Source organism: Muscardinus avellanarius (genome assembly GCF_963383645.1).
Source record: "Muscardinus avellanarius genome assembly, chromosome: 3".
NCBI lineage: Eukaryota > Metazoa > Chordata > Mammalia > Rodentia > Gliridae > Muscardinus > Muscardinus avellanarius.
Window position 1 is genome coordinate 138,972,661 of NC_137788.1, and position 20,576 is coordinate 138,993,236.

A 20,576-nucleotide genomic window follows, 5' to 3' on the forward strand; every position below is an offset into this window, starting at 1 on the left:
TTGAACCTTGATGGTGCAGGGAGAATGATTGGCAAGGTGCCTGGCACACAGGAAGTGATCACTAAGTGTTGGGTTGCACCAAGGTGCTGAAAGTGTGGACGGTGACTGGAGGACACTGGATGCACACTTGGGTCTGAAAGATATTGCGGGTCCCCCTGGCGCACAGATACACGCGGAGATCCATTATAGATGATATGAATGCCTTTATTCGTGGGAAGTCCGCCACCAGCCCCCGGGTGCCCGCAGGGGCTGGTGGAGGAGAGCCCTTCTCTCTGTCTCTCTGTCGGGCTTCCCTCTGAACTCTGAACTCTGAACTCTGAACTCGCTTCTCCCTGACCGGGCTCTGCCTCCTAGCTTCTGGTCCTACCCCCTGCGGGGCAGGGGCTGCTCGAACCTTTCAGGGTCCACAGAGAGGGGCTCCTGCAGCAGCTGCCTCAGTCAGGGTCCTGGCAAGAAAAAGAAAGCACTGGGATTTGGGGATTTAAGAGGGGTTGATAAGGGCTCTTTGCAGCTGGGTGTGTTGGTACATGCCTGTAATCCCAGAACCCGGGCGGCTGAGACAGGATAATCACAGGTTCGAGGCCAGCCTCAGCAACTTAGTGAGGCCCTCAGCAAACTTAGTGAGACCCTGTTTCAAAATAAAAAATAGAATAGGGCTGAAAATACAGCTCTGGAGTAGAATGCCTCTGGGCTTAATCCTAGTATTTCCCCCCCCCCAAAAAAAAGACCCCTTAGGAAGGGGTAGGAATTTACCCAGATCCCACACTCCCGCCTTGTGCTCATTAAATATCAGGAGTGAACTCACTCAGGGTGTAGAAGGTAAGAGTTGTCACAAAACCACACAAGCGCAGACAGGCAGGATACTGTCCAGCCAGAGCAGGAGATAAAGGGGTCGGAGGAAGCTTCCTGAAGGGTCTCAAGCGAGCAGGCCAGGACTAAGGGGGAAGAGAAGGCCAAGTTGGGGGCTCTGGGAGAGCATTTTCCTAAGCCTTGCGGTATGGTCAGTTGGGCCCAGCTGGCTGCCCCCTGGAAATCCAGGCCCCAGATCTGGCAGGAGGGACTATGGTCCACACAGGCCAACCAGGCCCCTGCGCCCCAGCAGCAAGCACAGTGCAAAGCTCCTGCAGCAGCGAGCAAGCACCCTCCTTCCCCAGGAGCCCGCCTCAGATCCAGGCAGGGGCCCTGCCCCGCCTATGCGGTGGACTCCCTAAGGGCCATGTATTTTTTTGTTTATTCATTTTGTGGTCCTGGGAATTGAGCCCAGGTTCATGCTACCTCCAAGCAACACCCCCAGCCCTATTTTATATTTTATATTGAAACAGGGTCTTGCTAAGTTGCGGAGGCTGGCCTTGAACCCGTGATCCTTCTGTCTTAGCCTCCCAAGTACTGTGATTTCAGCCCTGTTTAACCCCTGGCCTCTCGATGCAACTCCTAGTGGGAGGGGAGAGGGGAGAAAGCCAGGTTACAGATTAGCTGTAAGATTAACCATTATCTGCTTTGTCTTGCACCAGAATCATCCTGAGTCATCAAGGCTTGGGGCTGGGCCCTGGGCAGCGCTAAAGAAGATAGGTCCTCTGGACAGTTGGGGAGAAGGTGCATTTTCCTGGGCTGGGGTGGGGGTAGAGCTCTCCTGAGTGGGGAAGGGAAAAGATCTCCAGCCTGGGGCTCTTGCTGTCCTTGAGGCCCTCCCACTGGCGAGGGGGAGCACTGCTGGGGGAGGAGCCAGTGTCCCAGGGTGCAGGCGACTGCTAAGCTGGCACGGGGCACGGCCGGCCAGCACTCTTTCCCTGGGTGGGACGGCCATGGTTCTGGGGGCTCAGTGGCAGAGCTTACATGGTTGGTGGGGCAGCACAGAGAAAGCCCAGAGGTCTGGGTGTGGGTATGGAGCTGTACCAGGAGGCTGGGGCAACAGCGTCCCGGGGTGAGGAGCCAGCACGCTCTGGGGACTTGCTGCAGGGCACTGAGTCTGGAAGGGAAGGCCCCAGGAGGTGCTGGGAGTGGGCTGGCTCCTCACCTTCTGGGGCTGCAGCCCCAGCCTCCTGGACTAAGCAGGCCCGAGAGGAAGGGGAGAGGTGCTCTAGGGAGACCAGCCACTGAGACCCTCCCCAGGCGCCGGGTGCCGTGACCCCATCAGTCCAGCTCTCTTGGCCGTCCCATGCAAGTCAGGGTGGGGGGCGCCCCAGCACAGCCAGGGCACCACCCTCAGCAGCCCTTGCAGGGGGAGAAAACTAGGAGGGAGACTCTTGGCTGCCATTGGCAACTTCTGGGTGACCTTGGCTGGTCCCTTCAGCTCTCAGCAAAGGCCAGGCCTCAGCTTTTCTGTCTACCCTGGGAAGGACCACGTCCTTCCTGCCTCTCTCTGGAGTGGGGATGGAGGAACCTGGGAGGCCTCCCCAAAGCAGCAGGCTCCTGCTCCAGCTGCCAGGTGCTCTTGCTCTTTTGAGCCCCAAACCAAGGAAGATGGGATGAGCGTCCCATGTAGAGCCTAAAAGAGCTGGCGGAAAATAGGGCAGCCAGCTCCTGAGCAAGTCAAAGCCCACCCCGTGCTCCAAATCCTTCCTTTTTAGCCCAGGATTCCTGATCATCCTTTAAGGCCCAGTTTGAACCTCACTGCTCCATGAAGTAGCCCTCACCCCCATGGCCGCTCCTCATCCAGCCATCTTGCCCTTCTAAAAGCACGTAGAACTCTACCTGTCACTCAGTGCTGGGCGTAGTAGTGCATGCCTATAATCCCAGGACTCAGGAGGCTGAGACAGGAGAATCACAGGTTTGAGGCCAGCCTCAACAACTTAGTGAGTTGTTTTGAAACAACCTGTTTCAATATCTATATCTATATCTATATCTATATATTACATAGAGTACAAAAAATAAGTAAAGACTTGTTATCTTTGTAATAATTTATTTTAGCTGTCAGAGGTGGATTAAAATCTTTGATTCAAACTTCAGTACCATTATTAGCACATACATAGTCCTCTTTGTTTAATTATAACTTATTTTCTTATTTTCTTTTTTTTTTTTTTTTTTTTTTTACAGTACTGGAGATGAAACCTCTACCTACTAGCTACACCCCCAGCCCTATTTTTTATTCTTCATTTTGAAACAGGGTCTGACTAAGTTGCGAAAGGCCTCAGTAAGTAGCTGAGGCTGGCCCCAAACCTGTGTTCCTCTTGTCTCAGCCTCCTAAGTAAGTACTGGGATCACAAGCAGGCACCACTCGGCTTATTTGCAATAACACTGTAGTCCTCCCTTATTCATGGGGTATATGTTCCGAGGCCCTCAGTGGAGGCCTGAAACCATGGATTTATAAATTAAGCACAATAAGAGGTTAATAGCAATAAAAACAATAATTATAACAATACGCTATATTAAAATTTATTTAAAACTTGCAACCTGTTTATTTCTGGAATTTTTTTTTTTGAGGGGGGAGATGGGGATTGAACCCAAGGCATTCTACCTCTGAGCTACACCCCTAGCCCAATTTTTTATTTTTTATTTTTGAAACAGGGTCTCACTAAGTTGCGGAAGGCCTCACTAAGTAGCTGAGGCTGTCTGCAAACCTGTATCCTCCTGTCTCAGCCTCCCAAGAACTGGGATTACAAGCATGCATCACTACAGCCAGCTCATTTTTGGAATTTTCTACGTAGTATTTTCAGACTGTGTTCAACTGGGGGGGTATCCAAAACCATGGAAATTAAAATTGCAGTAAGGGGTAATCACTGTATCATTGGTTACCATCAACTTCTCAATCTAAAAAGCAGAATGCAGCCGGACATGGTGGCACACACCTGTAATCCCAGTGCTCAGAAGACTGAGACAGGAGGATCAGAGGTTTAAGACTCTCAGCAACTTACAAGATCCTGTTTTATAATAAAAAATAGAAAGGGCTTCAGAAAAAATAGAAAATCCCCCTGGCTTCAGTCCCTAGTACCAACAATATAAATAAATAGCAGAATGAGACCAGTAACAGCTGCTCATGTGGCCTCTCCTTGTTCTCTCCCCATCCTCAGAAAGAAACCATCCTCTCAAAATTTGTGTTTGCTATTATTAAATAAAAGGCAGACTACAGGCACCCAAAGAGGCAGGATGGCTGCACATTCTTTAACTGAAGTAGCTCTTCTGCCAACCAAGTTGTGGCTTTCTCGAGGCCGGTGCCTGGCCCTCCGGGCTGCAGCGTGGACAGTGTGGTTTGGGTACACGGCGCAGCCAGGGGGCCAGAAAGTGAGGGCCAGAAGCCGGGCAGCAGGCCGGGCCCAGCCCAGAAGAGGGAGGGGGCTTCTGATCCCCCCCACCCCGCTATGCCCTGTGATGTCACACAACGTTGCCGGGGGGATCCAACAGCTCACTGCTTTTCCAGGACTGGGCAGAAAGAGGGCCAGCCCTTGCTTCACCTTCCTGGGGGTGCTGGGAGCTAGTTGCTCAGGCCCCTGCCCAACCAGCCATGGCCCAGATCCCCCAAGGCACCTCCACCTGCAGAACCTCTCGCTGCTGAGAAAGATCCCAACCCCTTCCCCACCTGCCCACTCTCCCCTTTCCCGGGCCTGGCACCAGAGCTGGTGTGTGGCACCTCGGAGACCACCCTGACAGGACATACTGTTCACCACCCGAGAGACTCGGAGGAGCCTGGGCCAGCGTGTGGGCAGGACTAATGCCTGATCCCCTAGCCACACCGGGCACCAGATCCCACTGTGGTTAAACAAGGACCAACACTTCTGTCCCCAGAGGATGAGACGGAAAAAGTCGAAGGTAAGGCTGGGGCCCAAGGCCCTGCACGGCCTCATCCCCCTGGTTCCGTTTGCTTCTGAGTCATGACAAAAGCTTCCCTTGCCCAGGCCACCGTGTCCAGGGCTGTGCTGCGGGGAGTGTGGGCTCCCTGTGGCTCTTCCTGGCTAGATGTCCTATGCCTTGGCCACACAGGAGTTGAAAAGCAGTGTGCTCGCCTGCTTAGTTGACTTGGACTCCCTTGCCTGGCTGTTTCTGCCCTCACTGTTGGTGATGGGGACACACGGGTGCAGAGAGCCCACTGAGATGGCTCACCACCCGCTGCGAGACCCCTGACGGCCTCCATGAGGTGCAGCCCCTACCCCTCCTCAACCCTGCCCTGCCCTGCCCCTACTGGGCACAGATGCTTGAACCTCTGGAGAGAAGGGATGTTTCTGGTCTATACTGGTCACTGCTACTATGCCCCCAGCACTCAGAACGCTGTCTGGCACAGAGGGGGAACTCAGTGTAACGCTGTAGCAGGGCAGCAGGACCCAGAGGGGAGGGGACTGAAATCTCAGTGCAGAGACAAGAGCGCAGGGCCAGCCTCTCCTTGAAGCCTCCTCTGGGCTGTCAGGTACTCAGGACAGGTGCCAGTCCTCCTGACCTAGGAGCCTCACGTAGACAGCCCTTCCTCCCTGCCTTGCTCAGCTGGATCAGGGACCAGGGAGGTCCCAGGAGCAGCCAGATCTGTTTTATATGATTGGTAGCTTTGGGAAACATTTTAATAGCCGGGCAGAATCCTTCATAAGGATGCTCATAATGTATACACAGCATTATATAATTCATATTTCTTCTTTGTGAGTCCCCAGCTCATGTCTTTTTGTTGAATGATGCTTATAGATTTCAGTGCTGTGGGTATTAGGGATATTAGTCCTCTTTATTTATTACAACTCTCTCCTGTCTTCCTTTCTTCTTTCCTTCCTTCACTTTGTATTGTGGTAAATTTGGGGCCATTAGAGAAGTTGGTACGAATGTTTTAAAATGTGATCAACCAGCTGGGCGTGGTGGTGCAAGCGCTTGTAATCCCACTACTTGGGAGGCTGAGATAGGAGGAATACAGGTTACTCAGCTACTTAGTGAGGCCCTCTGCAACTCAGTGAGACCTTGTTTCAAAATACAGAATAAAAAAAGCTAGGTGTGGTGGCGCATGCTTGGGAGGCTGAGACAGGAGGATTGCACAGGTTCAAAGCCAGCCTCAGCTACTTAGTGAGGCTCTCAGCAACTTAGTGAGACCCTGTTTCCAAATAAAATATAAAATAGATCTGAGAGTATAGCCCAGAGGTAGAAAGCCCCAGTACCCCCCAAAAAAATAAATAAAAATAAAAAATACAGAATAAAAAATAGGGCTGTTGGTATAGCTCAGAGGTAGATTGCCCTGGGTTCCATCCTTAATAACCCCCCCCCAAATATATATATATATATTCAACCTATTGTTTTTTATTAATGGCTTCTTATGTGTCTTTTTGTTTTTTCCTTGGTGCTGGGGATGGAACCCAGAGTCACACACACACACACACACACACACACACACACACACACACACACGGCAAGCTCCCTGCCAATGAGCTAACCCCAGCCCTGTATCGTCTTTTCAAAAAGCCCTCCTAAGCTGGGTGTAGTGGCCCACGCCTGCAATCCCAGTACTTGGGAGGCTAAGATAGGAGCATCACAAGCTTGAGGGCAGTCTCAGCAGCTTAGCAAGACCTTGTTTCAAAATAAAAAGGCTAGAGTGTAGCTCAGAGGTAGAATGCCCCTGAGTTCAATCCCCAGTCCAAAAAAAAAAAAAAGTCTTCTGCCTCAGATGCTACCACCTCTTACTACCCATGAGCGCTCATGTTATAAGCCCAGAGGTAGTCACCGTGGCCCAGAGAAGGAGCCCTACACCTAAAGCAGCTTGGTCAGGAGAGAAGCCTCAGGTCATGGGACCACACACCCTGCTCCAGGCCCACCCCTGCCCCACTAGCTCAGCTTTGTGAAGGGTTTTCTTTCCTTTTTTTTTTTTTGCATGTATGGGGATGGAACCCAGGGGCACTAGACCTCCAAGCTACACCCGCTGCCCTATATTTTATTCTTTATTTTGAATCCGGGTCTCACTGAGTTGCAGAGGGCCTCACTAAGTAGCTGAGGCTGTCCGTGGACCACGATCCTCAGGTCTCAGCCTCCAGAATAGTAGGATTACAAGTGTGCGCTACCACACCCGGCTTTGTGAAGGGTCTTCACTCGTCTCCCATTTCCTCACTGGACCTGCCTTCTAATACCAGCCTTCTAACACCCGGGCAAGTTCAGATGCTGAAACTGCAAACAACATAAAGGACCACTTTAACTCAAAGGCCCAGGGAAAGCCAGGCACAGTGGCACACACCTGTAATCCCAGTACTTGGGAGGCTGAGACAAGGAGGATGGAAGATTCAAGGCCAGCCTCAGCTATTTAGCAAGACCCAGTTTCAAAATAAAAAGTAAAAAGGGCTAGAGGTGTAGCTCGGAGGTGGAATGCCCTTGGGCTCAATACCTAGCTCCCCCCCTCAAAAAAAAAAATGGCTCAGTGGAGTCTGGTAATGTGAAAAGCTATACGACCCTTCTGAGGGTCCCCAGAGCCTTTCCAGCTACTGTGGCTTCCAGATGCAGAGCCTTCTAGAATAGAAGCCTGGGCTTCTGAGCTTCGCAGGTCTCCTAGATTTCTGGGAGGAGGAGGTCTCCTTCTGTCCCTCTCCCCACCAGCACCAATTTAAGCTCCTTCTCACCCATGGCAGCTGAATTGGATGGGCCATTAACTCCTTTACTGCCAGTCCTGGCCTCTTACTGGGTGGCCCCTGACTCCTCCCTTTCCACCACCCTTCCAAAAATGTCTTGAGTGACAGAGAGTCCCTGGTGCCTAGGACAGCTGCAGGCTGATGCTGGGTCAGGAGAGCAGGCCTGCCTGTCTGGGGCAGCAAGGCATGGGAGCGAGGCTTTGAAGCTGCGGGGTAGCTCTGTGCTAGAAGTCAGCGGCTCAGTACTTACACCCATCTGCCACCTGCAGGCTGCTTGGCCTGCATAGGGAGCAGCCCAAACCCCTGCTGGAAAAGCCGCCTGCTTGTCACTGGGAAAAGGGTTGAAAAGGGTTGATTCTGCGTCTGGTCCAGAGAAGTTCCCAGTGGGGAAGAGGAGGACACGACTCAGGCCCGCCAGGGTTGTTGGCTCATGGGATGGGACAGAATTTCAGCACGTGCCAGTCAAAGACATTTAGGAAAACAGGAAATGTATATTTGAGGGGGAGTGCAGTCCATCTCCAGAGTGGAGCTGCATTCGGGGAGTTCATGGCTCTCCTTTTAAAGGAAAGTTGGTGAAGGATGGGCACGGAAGGTGTGAGACGATGGCCTCCGGCAGGTGATCACACCAGTTCATAGGGGTCATTTACCTGATCATCAGGCTGACGGTGGTCTCCATCTTGGATAAGCTGGAGAGTCTCCAGATTATAGGCTTTGCAAGATACTGTATCTGTCTTGTTAACAGTGCATAGAGCAGTGATAGTTTCTTCGGGCAACTTTATTTTTTTGTTTTTTGCAGTACTGGGGATGGAATCCAGGGGCATTCTACCTCCGAGCTGCACCCCCAACCCTATTTTTTTGTTCTTTATTTTGAATCAGGGTCTCACTGAGTTGCAAAGGGCCTCACTAAGTAGCCGAGGCTGCCCTCGAACAGCCATCCTCCCGTCTCATCCTCCCGAATGCTGGGATTATTAGCGTGCACCACTATGTCTGGCTTTGGTTAACTTTAGATTTCCTAGGAATGTGGAGAGATAAGCCTGGGACAAAGAACTAACGTTTAGAGAGTAAGGATAAGAGGAACTTTAGCACTAAGCTTTTATATTAAAGCTGTCATGGCACAGGTGTGGGCTGGGAAAGAATTTCTCAGATGAAGAGTAGCGCTACTGGCAGGTTTATTTGGAGAAGCAAGAGGTACACATTCCAGTGAGAATGTAGGCCACCTCCAGAGTAAGGGAGAGACGCTTCTGGAGGCGCCCGGTCTTGTAGGGAGCTTTGTAAAGGGTGAGCGTGGGGGTGGGGTGGGGTGGTGCCAGTCTGCTGCTCCATCCCTCCGCTCATGGCCTGCAGGGCAGAGGTGGCGGCTGGTCCTGCTCAGAATCTTCAGGCTGATGTTTTCCGGTTGATGGATAAACATTTAGCCTGTACCCATATCTTTGGGCTTTGAACACTAATTCTCTAGACTTCTTTGATCACACTAAAATATATTCTGTAATGTAACAAAATATACAGGCACCAATAAACTGGGCTTATGGTACTCTAAGATTTACTGGGCCTTTTAAGAATCCGGGCTTGAAAGCCAGGCGTGGTAGTGCACACCTGTAATATCAGAACCTGGGAAGCGGAGACAGGAGAATCGAAGGTTCCAGGCCAGCCTCAGAAATTAGGCGAGGGCCTCAGCAACTTAGAGAAACCCCGTTTCAGAATACAGAATAAATAGGACTGGGAGTGTAGCTAGCCTCAGAGGCAGAATGCCCCTGAATTCAATTCCCAGGATGGCAATATATATATTATAATTTTATATATAAAATATGTATAATTTTATATATAAAATATGTATAATTTTATATATAATGTATATAATTATATATATAAAATACATATCATGTATTTTATTTTTTATATATATAATATATATCATGTATTTTATTTTATGTACACATGTATGTATGTGTGTATGTGTATATATATATATTTTTTTCAAGCAGGCCTTCAGAGTGAAAGGGAGGGTGGTCATGGGGCTTTAGATTTAAATCTGCAGGCCCCCTTTCCTTCCCTGTTTGTCTCCTTTCTTTTATTTCTACCTCATTCCCCTCCTTGGCATGTGGCTCATCTATTTACTTGTCCGTCCTTTCTGTCTTCTTCCTACCTGTTTATTTCTTCTCCTACCTCATGCTGATCTCTGCCCCAGCAGTGCGGGCCGCTGAGCCACTGGGGAGCCTGAGAAGCTCAGGGCGTGTGCTCCGCTCTGCACCCCGGCTGGAGCAGACATTCAGGGCAAATGAATTCTGCCCCAGGCCCACCCGACACACACACGGGTCCGCACAGCCTGAGACCTGGGGGGCTTTGCACCCACAGCTCACTCCCCCACTGTCACCCCACGTGTGCGTTTCCTGCCCCCTCTTAAAGTCCTCAGTGCTGGCCAGAGGAGGGGCCAGGCAGAGGACACCGGGTCTGATGCAGGGACATTTCTGCAGAGGGAGGAAGGAATGAGGAGAAGACAGAAGGCTGGTGGCCCTGCCGCCATCCCCGCAGCAGTCCTCACCCTGGGCCCAGCCTGCCCAGCAGGCACATGCCCGTAGGCCTCAGCAGGAGGTGCCAGCCTGGCAGCTGGCCTCCAGCCTGGAAGTGAAACGTGAGCAGCGCTGGCCAAACCCTCTGCACTGGGGCGGCATGGAGGGCGGGAGAGAGGGCGGCATAGCTCCCGGGCTGTTAGAGGCCCAGCTGGGCTCTGGGGCTGCCGGGGAGTCAGGTCCAGACTTCAGATCACTGCTGTGCCTCTGGGCCTTCACCTCTAACACCCCCTCAGAGCAACAGACCCTCAGAGCGACTAGGGTGGGAGGGGCGCAGGCACCTCTCCAGCCTCTGCAGGAATCTGAGGCCTACCGACCACGGCAAAAGTCACCTCATAGACCATTTCAGACAATCCCTGTCTTGGCAGGTAGAGGGACCAGAGAGGTGCCACAGAGTGCTCCATGATCGAGGCGGAGCGCTCTGGAAGCTAGCAGGCTCTGGTCCTGCGCCTGTCCACCAAACCAGGGTCTGAGCAGCTCCTGGTGGCATGCAGTGAGGATGGGCCTCTGGGAAGCACGTCTGACCTGTGAGGGGAGGCAGTGGGCTGTGCTGCTTCCCCTCACCCTCCATCTGGCCGGGGTTCCTTCCCCTCCCCCAGCCGGGGCTGGCAGGAGGGAGGGACTCATCAACACCTCTGCAGATGGTGACATCCTGCCAGGCGTGTGTGTGTGTGTGTGTGTGTGTGTGTGTGTGTGTGTGTGTGTGTAGTGGGAGGTGTTCTCACCTCCTAATGAGTCATCTTGTTAGCCCCACCAGGAAAGCCAAAGGAAAGAGAAGGCGCAGGGAGGACAGACAGTCCTGGTGACAGTTGGAAAGAGCCGTCCAAGCAGAGGAAACATCCATGCCAAAGGCTGGGAGGCAGGGCGAGTTTGGTGCAGTCAAGAAACAGCTGGGAGGCCCATGTGGCCGGAGCAGAGTGGGGGGGAGGGCCCAGGACGAGGCCAGGTCCTGCGGAGCCCCACTCAGGGAAACCTATGGCAGGATTGGAAGCAGAGGAGTGAGGCCAACGTGCAAGGAGCCCTCTGGCTGCAGCGTGCAGGGCAGGAAGGAACCAGCAAGGAGGACCCAGAGCAGATGTGGGGCCTCTGAACCCCAGCGCTTGCCCCGGAGATGGGAAGGAATGAGAGTCTAGAGCTGGCATAAGGGAGAGCTGGCGGGATGCGCTGATGACCGGTTGGATGAGGGATGTGGAGGAGGGAAAGGAATCGGGAGGACTCCGAGGTTTGAGGCTTGGACAACTAGAAGAAGGGAGTCGCCATTAGCCCAGCTGGGGCAGAGCGCCAGGAGAGAAGGTTGAAGAGGGGTCAGGAGTTGACCTTCAGACTGCTGACCTCCAGGGGCAGCTGCAGAGAGCTGTGGCTCCCCTTGGGGTCCTGAGACCTGAATGAAGTGGCATCCCTAAGAGTCCTCGGGCTGAGCAGAGCCTCAGGCACTGGGCCCTTCCCTGTTCCTGTCTGAAAGCCCGAGTCTTTCAGAAGCCAGGAGGGTGGCATGGTGCCCAGGACCCATCACCCAAAGCCCAAGGCAGTGTCTGGGCTCATTGTCCCGCTGGGAGGCCCGCTTTGAGAGCATGGTTGTGCTGACCCCGCAGTGGCCCTGGCTGGCAGTGCACACAGGAGTTGTTTAGGCCCAGCCCAGCAGAGCCCAGTCCTGTGTCCCCTCTGGGTACTAGGACACTGCCCTTCCCCCACCCCACTAGGGCCTGCCCTAGAATGCAGGGTCTAATAGGCTGAGCTTTTCAGACAGATGGGCCAGCACTTCAGGCCCTATCTCAACCTGAGGAGCGCCATCTTCCTCTCTGAGGGCCAGAAAGGCCCCTCCATGGCCCCTCACATCAGCTGGTGCTCTGAGTCATCAGGAGGGGAGACAGGATGGGTGTCCTAGCAGGGGTTAGTCTGGGTCAGCTGGGTCCACTCCAGGTACTAGGAGCGGAGGTCAGCCAGCCAGCCGGAGCAGAGGGAGGACCAGGGCACCCCCAAGCCACAACAGCCCCACATCCCCACCCTACAGCGTTAATTCCCCCGCAAACATCCAGCTCTGCCTCCTCCTCTGGCCTCAGAAAGCTCCCGCCTCTAGAAGCAATGGCTAGTGCCTGGAATTCGAGTATTTGGGAGGCTGAGGCAGGAGGACTGCAGGTTGGAGATGAAGCCCAGAGGTAGAATGCCCCTGGGTCCAACACACATGGAGAAGGAAGGAAGGAAGGAAGGAAGGAAGGAAGGAAGGAAGGAAGGAAGGAAGGAAGGAGGTGGCCTGGCTCCTGATGCAGGAGGGGACACAGCCAGGGGCAGGGAAGAGGTAAGAGAAGCACTGAGGGACACGGGGTGGGACAGAGGGAAAGCGGGCTTCACGGTGACTGTCCTGTAGTTCTGGAATGCGGGCGGGAGACAGCCGCCTGGCGGGGAGCGCCGAGGAAGTAGCACACAGGCAGAGGCCACTCAGTCCTGGCTCTCCCCACAGGTCACTGAGGGGCCGGAAGAGCCCCTGGACACCTCCCAGAGCCCAGCGTCCGACATCGGCCACCTGTCTCCCTCTAATAAGGAGACCGTTTCGGTCACTCTACACAGAGCAACAAACCTTCCCAGCTGCCAGGATGGCTCCGAGCCGTGGCCCTATGTGATAGTGTAAGTAGCTGGGGGAGGGTGGCATGAGGGGTGGGGGCACCAGGGCCGTGAGCAGAAACCAGGAGAGTGAGCACCCAAAGATTTGGGGACTGTGACACCCAGAGAAGTCTCACAGGGCCACGGGCTCTGGTGTTTCCCTGCTGTGTGGCAGCTGCCCACAGGGCTGGGGAAGGAAGGGTGCCAAGGGGTCCAGAGGGCCACTTCTGGATCCTACAACCAGGCACACTGGGTTGGCCACGGCTGGACCTGAGGGGGCAGGGCCCTGGTATGATGGCCTAAGAGACGCCGCAGGTCCCCCTTCCTGTCCTTTCTCTCTCCCAGGGCATCTCTCTAGTTGTTGCTATCGTGGGGCCTCTGGCCCTTTAATGCACCCCATAGTTGCCCCCCAGCCCTCTGCTGTCAGTACCCACTTCCCAAGCCTGGTGTCCAGGGCCTGGGCCTCACTTCTCCCTGAAGTCCAGCAGCAAGTGTCCAGGAGGGGGGACATTTGCTCAGTGTTTATTGTGAGCACCTTGCAGGGACCCCTCCAAGGGGCTTCTCCCTTTGTAGACACTGTGCCCCTGGCCCCTCACCAAGCTACGGTACACCTCCCGTCACTGCTGGAAGATCACTGAGCCCCAGCACACAGCCCACATTTCCTTTTAGGAAGTGTCTACCCAACTCTCTTCCCGCCCCACCTCCCACCTGGCCGCAATCCCACCTGTAAAGCCTTGCTCTGGTTGAGCTCTCCCTCCTCTGGAGCCTCGCAGCCTGGGCAACACTGGTCTGAAATACTTTGTATAAATTCGATTCCTGTGCTGGGGCTTCCCCATGGGGCCCCAAGTCTCAATCTCCATTTCTCCACCAATGCTGCTGATGCAGGCCTGAACACACTGAGGGCCCATGGAGGTAAACACCTGGAGGGAGAATTGGGCAGATGATGCGCTGGAGACCAACGTGTGAAAGGCGGCCCTTGCTGGCCTCCCAAGCCCATTTGCGCCTGCCCAGCTCCTCCTCCCGCCTTCCCCTCCTCCACATCCATTTCCGCGGTGAGGGAAGGACAGGTGGCAGAGAGCAGGCTTGGCGGGAGCTTCTCTTCTCCCTTCAGCTATTTCCATAAACCAATTATCGCCGATCATCTCGGGAAATTGAGGCCCTGCCTGTCACCGATCCAGCCTGGGCGGCAGAGGCAGCGGCAGCCGCAGCGGGGCGGGAAACTGGGTGGCCGCCTCGCTCCTCCGCAAGCACCAGGCACCGCAACCCTGCGCCATCACCCCGTTGCCATGGGAACGACCCGCCGGGGGAGGGGCGGTGGGAGCCTAGACCAGCGGAGCCTGGGTGGGGGAGCGGAAAGCTGGGTGCACCCGGCCTATGCCCTCCTGGTGGCTGCAGCCTGTGGGGCGGGGAGGAGCAGGCTTCACCCTGTGTCCCAGAGCTGCCACCAGCTCGAGGTGGTGCTAATGAGATGCAAATGAAAGGCAAAGGGAGGGGTTTGAGAACCCGGCCCAGCTGTCAGGACCTGAAGGTGGCTTTCAGTGCCAGCCCCCAGCCCCAGGCACAAAGCCCAGAGGGAGGACCTGGACCTTTAGAAGCCCTAGACCCTGGAAAGTTTTTTGATGTCCTAACATGTAGCCAAGCATACAGTTGACATAAGAAAGCCCACTCAAGTTCTCATGTTTCTCATGATGAATATTTCAGTGCTTTCAAAAAATATAAATATTTAAATGGAAAATCTGAAACTATAAAACCCCTAGAAGAAAACAAGGGAAAGCTCTTTACATTGGGCTTGGCAATGATTCCGCTGTAGATTTGACACCAAAAGTACAAGCAATAAAAGCAAACACAACCAAGTGGGACAACAGCAAGTTAAAAAGTTCTGCCCTGCAAAGGAAAACAATCAACAGAAGGAGAAAGCAGCCTATGGAATGGAGAAGATCTTTGCAAACCGTATATCTAATAACGAGTTAATATCCAAAATACACGAGAAATTCATAAACTCAACAGCAGAAAAACAACCTGACTTTAAAAAATAGGCGAAAGAACCCAAGTAGACATTTTTTTCCTAAAAAAGACATACAAGTGGCTAAGTTTATGAAAAGGTGCTCGTCATCACTAATTACCAGGGAAATAAGAATCAACACAGGAAGCCAGATGTGGAGGCGCACACCTGGAATACCTGTGCTTGGGAGGCTGAGACAGGAGGATCACAGGTTTGTGGTCAGCCTCTGTAACCTAGGGAGACTCTGTTTCCAAATAAAAAATAGACTGGGGGTGTAGCTCAGAGGTAGAATGCCCCTGGGTTTAATTCCTCGTGCCCTCCACACATGCATAAAAACATCTTGACAGGTACCACCTCATACCCGTTAAGATGGCTTTTATCAAAAAGACAAAAAGCAACAAGTGTTGCGAGGATGTGGGGGAAAAAGTCCTTAGACCCTGTTGCTGGGTATGCAAGTTGGTAAAAACCACTATGGAAGCCAGGCATGGTGGCGCATGCTTGTAATCCCAGTACTTGGGAGGCTGAGACAGGAAGATCGCATAGGTTCGAAGCCAGCCTCAGCTACTTAGTGAGACCCTGTTTTCAAATAAAATATAAAACAGGTTTGGGAGTGTATCCTGGAGGTAGAAAGCCCTTGGGTTCCATCCCCAGTAACACACACACACACACACACACACACACACACACACACCATTATGGAAGACAATATGGAGGTTTCTAAAAAAATTAAAAATAAAGCCATGCACTGTGGTGCAGACCTGTAACCCCAGTACTTGGGAGGATAAAACAGAAGGATTACAGTTGGAGGCCAGTCTCAGCAACTTAGTGAGATCCTTAGCAACTTAGTAAGACCTTGTTTCAAAATTAAAAATAAAAAGGTCTGGAGTCATAGCTCAGAGGTAGAATGCTTCTGGTTCAATCCTCAGTACCGAAAAAAAAAAAGTAAAAATAAAACTACTGAGCTGGACGTGGTGGCGTATGCTTATAATCCCAGTACTTGGGAGGCTGATACAGAAGGATCCCAGTTTGAGGCCAGCCTCAGCTACTTAGTGAGGCTCTCAGCAACTTAGAATGCCCTTGGGTTCAATCCCCAGTTCTGCAAAATAAATAAACAAACAAACAAATAATAAAACTACCATATGATTCATCAGCCCCACTTCTGGATATATATCAAAGGAAATGACATCAGCGTAACAGAGACAACTGTACACTCATGTTTATTGTGACAATAGTTACAGTAGCTGAGATAAGGAAGCAACCTAAGTGTTCATCGGCCAAGGGATGGTAAAGAAAATGAGATTTATATATCTCATTTTAGCCATTGGAAGACATTATGCTAAATAAAATAAGCCACACACGGAAATACAAGAACTGTATGCCCTCACTTAAAATAACATCTTACTTAAACCCAGAGAAGCAGAGAATAGAATGGTAGTTGCTGGGAACTGGGGTTGGCAGAGATGAAAAGATATTGATCAAAGGAAAAAACTTCCTGTTATAAGATGAATGCAGACTGCAATAAATATGAAAAGAACTGAAATTATCTTTGCTTGCAAGCCGGGTGTGGTGGGGCGCGTTTGTAATCCCAGCATTTGGGAGGCTGAGATAGGAGGCTTGTGGCTCGCAGACAGCCTCAGCTATTTAGTGAGGCCCTGTTTTAAAAATAAAGAATAAAAAAATAGGGCTGGGAGTGTAGCTCAGGGGTAAAATGCCTCTGGTTCCATCCCCAGTACCACAAAAATAAATAAATAAAAGGAAATTATCTTTACTTGCAGATGATGTGATCCTATATTTAGAAGACCCCCAAAACCCTCAACCGAAAGATTTCAAGAGCTGATTACTAAATTCAAAGTGGTAGAATACGACGTCAATCTGCAAAAACCAATAGCTTTCCTATAAGTCAACCATGAATCCACTGAAAAAGGAATCCAGAAAATAATTCCATTCACAGTAACCTAAAAAAAATCCCTAGGTATAAATTTAACCAAGTCTACAATGAAAATTATAAAACACTAAAGAAAGAAATTGATCTTAGAAGACGGAAAGATCTGTGCTCTTGCATACACAGAATAAATAGTATCAAAACGATCATTCTATCAAAAGTGACCTACAGATTCAATACAATCTCTATTAAACTACTAATTTCTTTCTTCGCAGAGCTAGAAAAATCAGTAGTAAATTTCATATGGAAAAACAAGACTCAGAATAGCCAAACCAGTTCTCAGCAGTAAGAGCCATGCAGGAGGTATCAAAATATCTGACTTCAAATTATACTATAGAGCTATAGTAACAAAAACAGACATAGACCAATAGAACAGAATAGAAGATATAGTTAATAGCCCATTGATTTTCAACAAAGGTGCTGAAAATGTAAATCTTAGAAAAGACAGCCTTTTTAATAAATGGTATTGGGGAAACTGGTTATCCATTTGTAGAAAAATGAAATTAAACTCCAACCTCTCACTCTGCACAGGAGTTAACTCAAGGTGGATCAAAGACCTGAAAATTAGAAAATTAGACCAGAGACTTTGAAATTAAGAGGGGGGCATAGGACCACCACCCTGACACATAGGCACTGGTAGAAACTTCCTCAATAAGACTCCCCCCAAGCTCAGGAAACTAAAACATTAATAAGTGGGATGACATTCAATTAAGTTTCTTTTCAGCAAAGGAAATCATCAAGAGTCTAAAGAGAGAACCTACAGAATGAGAGCTCTTTGCCAGATACTGCCCTGCTAGAGGACTAATATCTAGATTATACAAAGAACATAAAAGACTTAACACTAAAAGAACAACTAACCCAGTTAAGAAGTGGGCAATTGAAGCCAGACGTGCTGGCGCACGCCTGCAATCTTAACACTTGAGAGGCTGAGACAGAGGATCGACAGTTCCATGCCAGCCTCGGCAACTTAGCAAGGCCCTCTGCGATTTAGCAGGAATCTGTTTCAAAGTAAAAAATAAAATAGAGCTGGGCCTGTTGACACACTCCCCCTACTTGGGAGACGGAGGAGGATTGCAGGTTTGCAGCCAGCCTCGACAACTTACTCAGCCCCTCTGCAACTTAATGAGACCGTGTTTCAAAGTAAAAGAATAAAATAAAATAGGGCTGGGGGTATAGCTCAGAAGTACAATGCCCTTGGGTTCAATCCCTAGCACTGATTAATTAATTAATTAATTAATTAATTAATAGGTATATCTTGGAGTTAAAATGCCCCTGGATTCAATCCCCAGTGCCAATGAATGAATGAATGAATGAATGAATGAACGAATGAATGAAGACTCCAAGCCCAGCATGGTCTGGTTTTCGCTGGCCGCTTTCACTTCCCGGTATCATGACCCCTCTCTTCCTTCTCTTTGCTCCAACCACCCAGGACATCTCCCAGTTCTGAGAAGGCCTGGGGGCACCGCAGGCCTCCGTGCCCTCCCTTTCCCAGAACATTCCCCTCTTTGATCAGTTATCACCTCCTCCCTCATGTCCCAGACCAACACTGTCCATCACATGCTTTCGTGGGACTGTGCGCTTTTGCAGCGTTGCGGCTGCTTTGACGAGATTATCCACGTCCTTTCGCCAGCACTCCCCCACCCTCCACACTGGCCCCACTAGTTTCATGAGCAACCACCAGGTCTATTTTGCTCACTATCGTATGGCAATAAATAATTGTTGAATATAAGACCCTGTTTCAAAATAAAAAATAAAAAAGGGATGAGTGTATAAATCAGAGGTAGAATGCCCCTGTGTTCAATTCCCAGTACAAAAAAAAAAAAAAAAAAGCGTATATGTTGAATGCACGGTCCTCAGTGCAGTAAGATTTAGAGTGGCATGGCTGGAGGTGGGTCCTAGGGGTGTGGCCTTAGAGCTGTCTGTAGCCTCTTCCGGTCTTTGTCTTGGCTTCCAGCTTCCATGAACGGAGCAGCTTTCCTCTGCCATCCCTGAGGCCAGACTGCCATGGACTGAATCTCTGAAACCCTGAGCCAAATAAACCTGTCCTCTTCCAAGTTGTTCTTGTTAGATATTTTGATGGCAGCCATGCAAAAGCTAACTAATACATCATCCCTCTGACCTCAGTCTTCCCATGGCCAGGATGTCGGCTTTGCCTGCCTGACTTGTGCTCTGGACTAGGAACTAGTCTTAGTTTTTTAGAGCCCCAGCTGTGCCACCTGAGACAGATGCCACACCCAGGTCTGCTGGGTCAGCGCCCAAGCCCAGGCTGGAGCCCCTGTAGCCTGACCACTGTTGAACGCCTGTCTCCCAGCCTGGCACAGATCTGCCAGCCAGAGCACAGCAGGGACCAGGAAGGCACTGACAGGTGTGGGGGTGGGGGGATGGCCCAGTGGGCAAGAAAGGTGTGGGAGACCACCTGTGGGTTCTGACCCCTGGCCAAAGGCTGGCAGAAGGGCTGCCAAGGTTGGCAGTTGCCACTCTGGCTACCTGCTGCCCACAGCTAATGAGCGGAAACAGAGGTGGCCCCGGGAGGGGCGTGCTGCCTCCTCTGTGCATTTGGGTGGGCTTGGCTCGGATCAGGCCAGTCAGAGCCATATGCCAAGGACCTTGGTTGGTTTTTTTTTTCCTGTTTTTTTTGTTTTTTGGTGGCACTGGGGTTCCTGGAAACCCTTCTACCTCCGGGCTAAACTCCCAGACCTAATATATATATATATATATATATATATATATATATATATATATATATATTTTTTTTTTTTTTTTTAAATTTGGAAACAGGGTCTCTTAAGCCAGAGAGGCTGGCTTCGAACCTGTGCGATCCTCCTGTCTCTGCCTCCCAAGCCCGGGGATTGTGAGTGTGCGCCACCACCATGCCTGGCTACCTTGGGGTTTTATTGTAAGCCTGAAAGCCCTGACCCTGGCTCCACTGAATCTGACCTGGTCACAGTCTGAGCCCTGATCTTGGTGACTATTGGAGAGGATATTTAAAGTAGGAAAATGGTTGGAGGCCCTGGTGAGAGGGAAATTAAAAGGAGTGCCTACCACATACCTGGCAAAGGTGCCGGGAGTGTATGTACACACATATGCATGTATGTTTCATATCATTTATTACCCAGTCTTATAAGCTGGGTATAATTTATCCCCATTTTACCAGCAAGGTTCCCAAGGCTCAGACATTTCCATGTCTCACCCAAGGACCCATAACTAGTAAATATCCAAGAGAGAACCCAGAATTCCAAACTCCAAAAGTTCTTTCTGCCTTACTCCCAGCCTTGGTCTTTCACTCAGTGGTTGCCCCTCTTGGAAGAGAGCCACTGGCATCAGGACCCTGACCCAGACTACTAGAGAGAGACAGTGACCGATCTGGAGACCCCTCCTGGGGTCTGGACCTCCCTTTCCTCTTTAGCCAAAGGCCCCCTGAGGGCAGAGATCTGGGTGGAGAAGGCAGAGTCCAGCATGACTCACAGATGATATTTGTCTCAGCAGCCAGAGGATTGGGCTCAGCAAAACTAACAATAGTGACAGTGCTCGTGAGACAGTCCCAGGAATAAAGCAGTCCCTTTTTGCTAATTATGTTCCACTGGAAGCTCACTGAGAACTCGGTTCCCCATGCGCTCTGGCTTTAATAGAGCAGCCCAGGGAGACAGGTTGCATATCCCCATGCGATGGCCACAGAGGCTGAGTCCCAAGGAGCCCGGTCTGGGGACACATGGCTGACCTCAGAGTAGAGCAAATAAAGACAACGGTTGCCATCTGACCACTGGCTCAGGCAGAGGCCAAGCCGCCTTCTTGCCAGCAGGGGAAAGAGATGGGGTACGGGACCAGGCCCTGGGTGGGGCCCAAGAATCTGTCACCCCTGCAGGACCCCAACAGGGCCCCAGCCCTGTGGCCTGAATTCCTGCCCACACCTGCTCCATATGGCTCCGGCCCCTGGAGGCTCAGAGCCTCAGAATTTT

General features: G+C 51.3%; 1 protein-coding gene across 1 annotated transcript in view; it reads left to right on the forward strand.

Annotated features, from left to right (window-relative positions):
• CCDC33 (coiled-coil domain containing 33) overlaps positions 1-20,576 on the forward strand; it is a gene marked incomplete at both ends in the record, with an annotated part of 113,087 nt that overhangs the window by 16,473 nt on the left and 76,038 nt on the right. Inside the window, one exon of the mRNA XM_080691657.1 lies at positions 12,537-12,700. Within this exon, the coding sequence (XP_080547783.1) occupies positions 12,537-12,700 (164 nt within the window). The remainder of the gene's footprint in view (positions 1-12,536; positions 12,701-20,576) is intronic.